This window comes from Semicossyphus pulcher, unplaced genomic scaffold (genome assembly GCF_022749685.1).
Source record: "Semicossyphus pulcher isolate SPU_LCO1_2020_fin unplaced genomic scaffold, fSemPul1.0.p SCAF_22, whole genome shotgun sequence".
In the NCBI taxonomy this organism is placed as follows: domain Eukaryota; kingdom Metazoa; phylum Chordata; class Actinopteri; order Labriformes; family Labridae; genus Semicossyphus; species Semicossyphus pulcher.
The window spans coordinates 21,726,410-21,737,457 of record NW_027211696.1 but is presented as its reverse complement, the minus strand read 5'-3'; the positions used below and the strand labels follow the sequence as shown (position 1 = coordinate 21,737,457).

Below are 11,048 nucleotides of genomic sequence, written 5' to 3'. Positions count from 1 at the left end.
ACTCATTATACCGACGTTGTTTATAGTCGGTTTCAAGGCGCCCTGTAAAGTCTGTTTTAAGGTCCGCTTCTTCCTCTCTGCGATATGAAACTCCGGTGATGTTGTGAAGTTTCTCATCAGTCCGATCTGCTGCAGCGTCCAATCACTAACTGATCTGTAGAAAGGGGGCGTGTCGGCCAGTAAAAGACTTCCGTGGAGGCTGCTCTCGTGTATCCTCGCTTATCGCTCCTCGGAACTCCCTCCTCTCTCCTCCCTCCTCTCTCCTCGATCCTCGCTCATCCGAACAGCGATAAGAGCTTTGAGACGGTCCTCAATATGGAGCGAGGAGCTATCAAATAAGAGACTTGGGAAGCAGCCACCGTGCACGAGGAAGAGGGGGCTCTTTGATCTCTGACCCCCCACCACAGAGGTCTGTCTGACCTCTGACCTCACTGAATCCATTAGTTGTAACAGTACATAATAATAAATGACCAACAGTTCAGACATTAAAAATGTCACTTGAAGAAGTCTTCACCTGTGAGCATGTGGAACAACAAACGTGTCAACAGCTTCAGATTCACTGATTCATCTGAGTCCTGACTCCACTTAGAGGAGCTGAGCAGTCCAATCAGATCATCAGACCAGCAGCACAAACACACACACACACACACACACACACACACACACACACACAGCAGTTTATGACACAGTTTGAATGTTGTGCTGCATTCAAGTGCTCCTCTGATGACGTCAGACTTGTGTGTGTTCAGCAGCTTTAACGTAGAAACTAGAGCGGCCGTGCTGTGTTTAAACGTTTCTCTGTCTCTGATGGTTCCTGCAGAAGAGATGTAGCGAACCTTTTAGCATTAGCATTAATGAATAACGGTTCTGATATTAAATATGCGAGTTGAGAAAGTTTCTGAATAAAATGACGTCGACAAGTCAAGAACAAAAAGCGTTTCTGAGCTGTGTTCTGATTTAAGGGGACGTTCAGGTGTTTTATCAGGAAGTTAATTCCAACAACACATGAACGCAGGGATTTGTAGTCAGATGACATCATTGTGACATCACCATGACAGAACAACCTGAGCTCGTTTAGGGGCACAAACAAATTCAGCTTGAAGACTGTACGTTGTTTAAGGTTGGTAGTAAAAGTGTTACATTTTTCACATCTTAGTAATGAAACTGTGAGTGAAGAATTAAACTCTTTAGTTTTCACTCAGTGAGGCGGCCGGACTCTGACCTGCACACTGAACTCTGTAAACCAGAGGAGTGAATGAAGTAACTGTTAAACTTATGATGCTTCTTTTCAGTTGTATTATAATTCAGCTCAAACAGCGTTAGACTAAACTCAGTCTGAATCCTGCTCTGGTTTGAGACTTTACTTGAATGTGTCTGATTCCTGATCAGGTTCGGTGATTTAATAACACATTTATCTCCTGTGTTAGTTTTAAAATAAGCTGATTAATCCAACACACTGCTGCTTCACAACACAAAGCTGTCTCCGCTGTCTGTTTGTGACCAAACGTCCCACGGAGCCTCATTTGAAAACCATTTCCGCGGCAGCTGCACCTGTCCGCTCTGTTTCGTGAAGAACCCCATATACAAATATGTAAATTTAAGGTTATACGTCACTAATAACAAAAACCCTTTAAAAAAACCTCACACGGGACCTCTGCTCAACCTTCTGGCACATTCGGCTCACATCTGATCCACCAAACAGCTGTCATTATCATCATATCTCAACTTTTGGTGACTTTGGTCGCACCGCCGCACGTTACCGAGCGCTACACGAACAGGTGAATCAGCTCTGAAAAACACCCCAAAATAACATAAAGTTTGGTTGATGTCGAGTCAAAATTTGTGTAACATGAGCAGTCTGTTAAAACACTGATATTTTAAACGGAGTTCTGAATGGAGTTCAGGTACACACTCCTCTGTGGTTAAAGTGTGACGTCGGTGTGTTTTCAGGTAAAATGGCTCACCTTTGTGTACAGCTCGTTCACAGACATCGCGTCCCCTCCCCGAAAGATCAAACTACGACGCTCGTGCTGTTGCTGCTCCAATTAACAGTCCATAATAATCCTGAAAATCCGGAAGTGTTTTCATCCAAACCAGGTGAGACAGGTAGTCCGCATTTCCCCCCTAGGTCGAGCGGGTGGGTGTCCCCCGGAGAAGGCAGGTGTCCCGGCCGAGTTTCGGTCAGTTCGCTCGGCGTTGTTTCAGCTGTCAGTAGCGATCCACAGCCCGGTGGGGGGGGGGCGGAGTTATCCCGGTAAAAAGACGGTTTCTGTTTTTCACACTTTAATCTAGAAACGCGTTAATAATGCGTAAATACAGCCAGAACACACACATATACACACACACACACACATACACACACACCGTCTGAGTGCTGGTTTCTACTGTACACACACACACACACCAAGTGGTTAATCATAGCACTACAACAGACCACAGGTGCTCAACATGAGGGTCGCAGCCCCACAAAGCTCCCAGGATGACTCTGAGGGGTCACCTGCTGTGGCTACAGTGACGTCACATCTCATGACCTGATTTACCTGTATTTTTTAAAAACAAACTTTGATCTGCAGTTATTTTTAAATAATGTATTTTGATATGAAATGCTTTCTGTGTTCTCTTTACCCGTAAGATAACAAGGTTTTATTTACCTCACGTTTTGCATTAATGTAATATTAAAATAAAATAAATTAACTATTGCATTTATTTTCCTGCATTAAAACGCACTTCAAGTTGCCTTTAAGAAAGTCAATTATTACTATAATTATTTAATTTGACATGGTTGTTATTTTGGTGGAATCATTTTTTTTAATAAAGTGAAAAGATTCACCGTTTACCAGAGCATGAAAACAGTTTTGAAACAGCATTTAGAACTTTATGAACTTACTGAAGTAAAGAACAAAAAATTAAACTTTGAAATAAGTTAAAATATGTAAAATATTATAACATATTCCAAGAGGGGTGTAAACATTCGGCTTCAGTAGAAATAAATCTTCACTGCAGCCAAAAACATTAAAGGTCCCATATTATACTCCTTTTCAGCAGGTTCACATCACATCACAACGTCACTTTGAAGTCTGTTGCCTAAAAACCCAGTTTGTTCCTGGCCTTCAGCCAGCCTGTAACTCCCTCTGCTGAGAATAACCTGTTTCTGTGTCTGTAGCTTTAAATGATAATGAGCTGTGCCTGTCCACGCCCCTCCCGCTCCGGTACCATGCGCTAATCCGGTTGCTATTGGCCAGCTCTGCCTTCAGTCAAAGAGGGACAGGCACCTCCCTTCAACACCCACTCTGGTTGGCTATTGTAGGCTGAGAATCAGTAATGGAAGCTCCTATTGGATCAAATGAGACCTCTATAGAAAGCTGAGAAGCTCGCCTCCACTTTGATAGTGGAACGGAGCGGCACTTCAAAGGGAATATGAAGTTATTACAGTAAATACACGGGGAAATGCGGCATTTCTGAGGGCTTATTAGTAACGATGAACGGCGATCCGTGGATACTTACTGATGGAATAATGCTTTTGGACTAAATACTTTACTGGATTATATCATCTGGACCTTTAGCAATGTACCAGGAGGGAATTATGAAAATAATATGCATCAGTGGAATACAGCGAGCCTGAGAGGTGAGTGACGTCAATTTGGTAAATGTTTGTTTATGTTCTGTTGCCGTTGATTGCACCCGCTGTGGTGATTGGATCTTTTAATGGTTCATATCAATCGAATCTTGAGCTTGATCGTAGCTTTCCAACGATGTGACACACGAGCGGCAACATGAAGTTATCATCGTGGCTGCAGGGCAAATGTTGTAGTAATCGCGATGACGGCCCGCCGGCGGGCTGTAGAGTGGTAACGGGTTTTAACGTAGTGTAAGGAAACTATGTTACCAACAGTAACTTACGTTAGCTGCTATGCTAAAACCACATTCAACAGGCTATCACGCTCGGTAGGCCGATACAGTAAAGCAACATAACCTCAGACGAAGGAGGTAAAAATAGACTCCTGTGCTCGTTTGTGCAGCCAACAACAGAGCACCTGCCGCGCTTCGCCCGTACCTTCACCATGTTTATTTAACCGGAGCAGCGTTTGCGAGAAGAACAAAATAGCGCCAACCTGGAGGAGGTGTTATTGCCCTTCATGACGTCATGTAGGGAAAAGCTGCAATCGGGCTGTTTCAGCACACATTTTCTGAGAAGTGGAGCAAGAGAGGAGAGGACAGACTTTTCTCATGTTGGGGGGGTTTGTAGACGGGCAGGGGGTGCATGTTATTGTTAGGAAACCATTCCAAAGTGAATTTTGCATAACATGGGACCTTTAAATTCCAACCCTGCAGTTCCTCTGGTGTCCACTTGAGGCTGTCTCCAGCAGTGAGTCAGTCCCCATAGAGCCCCATGTTAAACTTTACAGCAGAAATAAACATGTTTACAGCCTGGTACAAAAAACAGTTTGGGTCTCTATAGCTCATTTCTCTCTTCATGAAAACTGTACGGGGAGAATCTTTATACAGCTCACCTGTTTACATTATATTAAGGCTTACAGTGTTGCAGCATTAGGGGCGTGGCCTCTTTGAGTGACAGCTGGGAGCTGCTAGCTGTCTGCTAGGTGTCACCTCAGCTAACTCAGTCACTGAACGTAACCTCTTTGATTCACCCCTTTGTTCTGCATATGATCCCTTCTGGCATCAAACATCAAAGATGGGGACGGTCACATCTTCCTCTTTGACTTCCTCCGAGGTCACATGATGGCGGTCTGAGCCCTGATCTTTGACCTGACTCTTTTTCCGTTTCATCAGTTCAGTTCTCATCCAAAAAACGAATCAGTTTAATCGGTTAGTTTACACGTAGAAAGAAATGGTCTTATTGGAGCATCACAGTAACAGAGGAGAGATGTTGACCTGTTGACCTGTCTGTCTCTGTAATAGTTTTATGTCGGCCTATGTTAAATGTTTGTAATGGAGCCAATAAACCTGCAGCAGTTAGAGTTATTACAGCTGTCATGTCCTCACATTAATCACCTCCTGACAGCTGCATGAGGCACTGTGACAGCATGAAACACTGTGACAGCATGAATGTGACAGCATGAAACACTGTGACAGCATGAATGTGACAGCATGAAACACTGTGACAGCATGAAGCACTGTGACAGCATGAATGTGACAGCATGAAACACTGTGACAGCATGAAACACTGTGACAGCATGAATGTGACAGCATGAAGCACTGTGACAGCATGAATGTGACAGCATGAAACACTGTGACAGCATGAATGTGACAGCATGAAACACTGTGACAGCATGAATGTGACAGCATGAAGCACTGTGACAGCATGAATGTGACAGCATGAATGTGACAGCATGAATGTGACAGCATGAAACACTGTGACAGAATGAATGTGACAGCCTGAAACACTGTGACAGCATGAATGTGACAGCATGAAACACTGTGACAGCATGAATGTGACAGCGTGAAACACTGTGACAGCATGAATGTGACAGCATGAAACACTGTGACAGCATGAAGCACTGTGACAGCATGAATGTGACAGCATGAAACACTGTGACAGCATGAATGTGACAGCATGAATGTGACATCATGACTGTGACAGCATGACTGTGACAGCATGAATGTGACAGCATGAAACACTGTGACAGCATGAAACACTGTGACAGCATGAATGTGACAGCATGAAACACTGTGACAGCATGAATGTGACAGCATGAAGCACTGTGACAGCATGAATGTGACAGCATGAAACACTGTGACAGCATGAATGTGACAGCATGAAACACTGACAGCATGAAACACTGTGACAGCATGAAACACTGTGACAGCATGAATGTGACAGCATGAAACACTGTGACAGCATGAAGCACTGTGACAGCATGAATGTGACAGCATGAAACACTGTGACAGCATGAATGTGACAGCATGAATGTGACAGCATGACTGTGACAGCATGAAACACTGTGACAGCATGAATGTGACAGCATGAATGTGACAGCATGAAGCACTTTGACAGCATGAATGTGACAGCATGAAACACTGTGACAGCATGAATGTGACAGCATGAATGTGACAGCATGAAGCACTGTGACAACATGAATGTGACAGCATGAAACACTGTGACAGCATGAATGTGACAGCATGAAACACTGTGACAGCGTGAAACACTGTGACAGCATGAATGTGACAGCATGAAACACTGTGACAGCGTGAAACACTGTGACAGCATGAATGTGACAGCATGAAACACTGTGACAGCATGAAACACTGTGACAGCATGAATGTGACAGCATGAAGCACTGTGACAGCATGAATGTGACAGCATGAAACACTGTGACAGCATGAATTTGACAGCATGAATGTGACAGCATGAAGCACTGTGACAGCATGAATGTGACAGCATGAAACACTGTGACAGCATAAATGTGACAGCATGAATGTGACAGCATGAAGCACTGTGACAACATGAATGTGACAGCATGAAACACTGTGACAGCATGAATGTGACAGCATGAATGTGACAGCATTAAACACTGTGACAGCATGAATGTGACAGCATGAAACACTGTGACAGCATGAATGTGACAGCATGAAACACTGTGACAGCATGAAGCACTGTGACAGCATGAATGTGACAGCATGAAACACTGTGACAGCATGAATGTGACAGCATGAATGTGACAGCATGAAACACTGTGACAGCATGAATGTGACAGCATGAATTTGACAGCATGAATGTGACAGCATGAATGTGACAGCATGAAACACTGTGACAGCATGAATGTGACAGCATGAATGTGACAGCATGAAACACTGTGACAGCATGAATGTGACAGCATGAGACACTGTGACAGCATGAATGTGACAGCATGAAACACTGTGACAGCATGAATGTGACAGCATGAAGCACTGTGACAGCATGAATGTGACAGCATGAAACACTGTGACAGCATGAATGTGACAGCATGAAAACAACAGCTACATTAAAGCTACTCACAGCACAGAGTCAGTCAGGACTACAAGTCAAGTTCATGTTAGAGACTCTGATTGAACCCAAACCTTTAGCTGCAGCAACACACACACACACGCACACACACACACACACACACACACACACACACACACACACACACACACCTTCAGGAATATCAGAGTGATTATGGCAGGTGCGTCTGTTGACCTGCCTCAGGCCTCGGGCAGAAAAACGACGTCGTCCAAGGAGAGAAACCGTATCAAGATGTTGTGTAACTAGCTGATAATGTGTGTGTGTGTGTGTGTGTGTGTATTACACTGATAATATGTGTGTGTTTCTCTGTGTGTTATCCTGATAATGTGTGTGTTACTGTGATGGTGTGTGTGAGAACAGCTGTAATCTGAACATTACCCCTGACAGGCCCTCTGGTCTCTCACACAGTAAGCACAGATAAAGCAGATAAAGCAGGTGAAGCAGGTAAAGGTGTCGTACCTTGGAGTAGGGGTAATATTCACTCGTCATCCTCTCAGATCTTCATCAGCCGCTCTGTCAGAGACGCTTCAGAGCAAACTGTCAGACTGTGGGAAGCAGCAGATCTCAGACCTGTCTGAGCGTAACTATTATTCTGACACAGGTCCACTCCCCAACACTCCCTCTGCAGGTATGAGCTGTTTACACCCAGAACAGGCTCAACGCACAGCTGACACAAAAGATCACCAGCTGCAGGAAACACCGCTGTGGAGAGTCTTTAGCCACGTTAGCATGTTAGCATGTCAGCAGCAGGATGTTAATCTCAGTCAGTCAGTCTGATGATCCTCTCTCTTTCTGATGTTGGAATCAGTTATTTAAAGACTCGTCGCCTCCTGTTCAACATAATAATCAGTTTACTGTCCAGCTCGGACTGAGTGCGAGGCAGAGTTAAAGGTGACCTTTTAAAAATATCACCAACATCCTCTGTGTGCTGGTCAGTCGGACGCTATTAGAGGTACAGCTAACGTTAGCCGCTCTGTCCTCATGTTTATTGATTACACTCCAGCAGCTAACAGCTAAAGCTAATACAAACAGTGTCACCATGAAGACTTTTCTCTTCATGTTACAGGGAATAAACTGAAATGCTAAGATGCAGGTGAGAGCTCTTCAAGTTTGTTTGTGGATGTTGATGTTTACTGTTTACTATTTTGTTCTTGATGAACATCTTGGCGGCTCTGAGTAATCAATTATTGTAGAAGGTCATTGGCTAATAATCAGTCAGTTAGTTACAGCCCTAGTTATGTCAAAGAGTTAGCGTAACTCAGCATTAAAATAACCAGTCCTGCTATCAGAGTTTAAGCTAACGTTAGCCACCATGTCCTCATTTGTATTGATTACACTAATGCTAACAGCTAATGCTATGTTGTCACCTGTCAGCCCTCATTTGAGCGAATAAAAGAAGCTGTTGGTTTTTCCGTGTGTAACGTCACAACGTTAACGTGTCACAGCTGTTGGATGGACCGTTTTGAAGTGTGTCTACCTGTACAGGTGTCGCTGCAGTTTGTACCTCTATTGTTTGTGTGTTTGTACGTGTGTTTTATACTTTATGTTGAGAAGAAAAATAAAAACTCTGATACACCAGGTTCTCACTAATCTGACTTCCTGTCCCTCCTCCTCTTGTGATCATGTTGTTCAGGTGTTCATGTTGTTGTGTCTCCAGGTGTGATGTCATGCTGTGTAGGTGGATGTGGTTCAGACTCAGTTTAAAGCTGCTTGTGCAACTTATTCCATGAAAGCTCAGAGTGTGTCAGAGGGGAGGCGTGTCTGCTCCATCCAACACAACTTTATTAACACACACTGACGTCACTGACAGACAGCAGAGTGTTTATAGCTCTACAAAGACATTCAAAGTGAAGCTTGGGGATCATATTGAATATGATGATGAGACACGTGAATAACGTTCAGTGTTTAAAGGTCCTTCAGGTCCAGACATTACTGTTACAACTTTAATTATTAGAGATTTACAATAACTAATAACCAAAGAATAAAACAACAAAAAAAGACGTCTCTGCCTTCAGTGGAAGAAGAATGTGTTAGAGGAAGACCCTTTCACAATAAAACGCTCATAGACTTTAAGCCACATGGACCTCCTCCCTCACCTTCAGTAAATACTCCATTACCCAACAGACCACAGGACACCAGGTGACTGTAATCTGCAGGACGACTGATGGAGCAACAGGTGGAGGCTTCATGTCTGCTCTCACTGTCAGCTGGAGGGTTTTTTTACACAAACGTTACAGTAAATTATTGTTTTATCCAAAGTTGAAATGTTCGTATTATTTCTGTTTTTGTCTGCTGGAAGTTTTGTTTTCTGAAAAAATCTGAAAATTCACCAGAACTGGAAAAAATCTCCCACAACACAGAGTGACTCTTTGTGACCCCAAGGTGGCGCTGTGATAAACAAAGTTACATTTTCACATTAACCCCAGAACGGTTTGTCTTTATCATTTTAATCTTTACATTTCTCTGCATCTTTTCAACATTTGTGATCTAAACCTGGTCAGACACCGCGGGGTTAATCGTGCTGACTGTCGGGGTCGTCTTCAGACTGAGCACACCTCCGGTTCTGAAGGAGAGTTCGCTGCTCGTCTGATGTTTGATCTTTTAATCTTCTGTTTTTATGTTAAATTTGACATTAATGCTCAAAAATACGACCAGCTTCAGTGATCGTTACCAAACTGTGTGTGTGTGTGTGTTCAAACTCAGCCACTAGGGGGCGACACGTGTGTAAAGTTTAAAACAGATTTGGATTGATGGTTAATTAAAGTGGGCGGGGCTTTTTACAACATTAAAGGTCCCATATTATACTCCTTTTCAGCAGGTTCACATCACATCACAACGTCACTTTGAAGTCTGTTGCCCAAAAGCCCAGTTTGTTCCTGGCCTTCAGCCAGCCTGTAACTCCCTCTGCTGAGAATAACCTGTTTCTGTGTCTGTAGCTTTAAATGATAATGAGCTGTGCCTGTCCACGCCCCTCCCGCTCCGGTACCATGCGCTAATCCGGTTGCTATTGGCCGGCTCTGCCTTCAGTCAAAGAGGGACAGGCACCTCCCTTCAACACCCACTCTGGTTGGCTATTGTAGGCTGAGAATCAGTAATGGAAGCTCCTATTGGTTCGAATGAGACCTCTATAGAAAGCTAAGAAGCTCGCCTCCACTTTGATAGCGGAACGGAGCGGCACTTCAAAGGGAATATGAAGTTATTACAGTAAATACACGGGGAAATGCGGCATTTCTGAGGGCTGATTAGTAACGATGAACGGCGATCCGTGGATACTTACTGATGGAATAATGCTTTTGGACTAAATACTTTACTGGATTATATCATCTGGACCTTTAGCAATGTACCAGGAGGGAATGTATGAAAATAATATGCATCAGTGGAATACAGCGAGCCTTCATCGGTGAGTTACGTCAGTTTGGTAAATGTTTGTTTATGTTCTGTTGCAGTTGATTGCACCCGCTGTGGTGATTGGATCTTTTAATGGTTCATATCAATCGAATCTTGAGCTTGATCGTAGCTTTCCAACGATGTGACACACGAGCGGCAACATGAAGTTATCATCGTAGCTGCAGGGCAAATGTTGTAGTAATCGCGATGACGGCCCGCCGGCGGGCTGTAGAGTGGTAACGGGTTTTAACGTAGTATAAGGAAACTATGTTACCAACAGTAACTTACGTTAGCTGCTATGCTAAAACCACATTCAACAGGCTATCACGCTCGGTAGGCCGATACAGTAAAGCAACATAACCTCAGACGAAGGAGGTAAAAATAGACTCCTGTGCTCGTTTGTGCAGCCAACAACAGAGCACCTGCCGTGCTTTGCCCGTACCTTCGCCATGTTTATTTAACCGGAGCAGCGTTTGCGAGAAGAACAAAATAGCACCCGCGAGGAAGTTTCAGGGGGCAGACCAAACATTTATCTGGGGCGGGGTCACCAACCTGGAGGAGGTGTTATTGCCCTTCATGACGTCATGTAGGGAAAAGCTGCAATCGGGCTGTTTCAGCACACATTTTCTGAGACGTGGAGCAAGAGAGGAGAGGA

The 11,048-nt window shown here is 44.0% G+C and overlaps 1 protein-coding gene across 3 annotated transcripts in view; it reads right to left on the bottom strand.

Moving 5' to 3' along the window:
* myo5b (myosin VB) overlaps nucleotides 1-7,552 on the bottom strand; it is a 43,249-nt gene extending 35,697 nt beyond the window's left edge. For 2 of the 3 annotated variants that reach the window (XM_069673560.1, XM_069673563.1), the window contains exon 1: nucleotides 7,466-7,552. In XM_069673560.1, coding sequence (XP_069529661.1) covers nucleotides 7,466-7,495 — 30 coding nt within the window. In that variant the 5' untranslated portion in view covers nucleotides 7,496-7,552. Of the gene's footprint in view, nucleotides 1-1,964; nucleotides 2,357-7,465 lie in introns of those variants that run through there. The other variant, XM_069673561.1, reaches the window with a different exon arrangement.
* Between the last annotated feature and the right edge of the window lie 3,496 nt (nucleotides 7,553-11,048).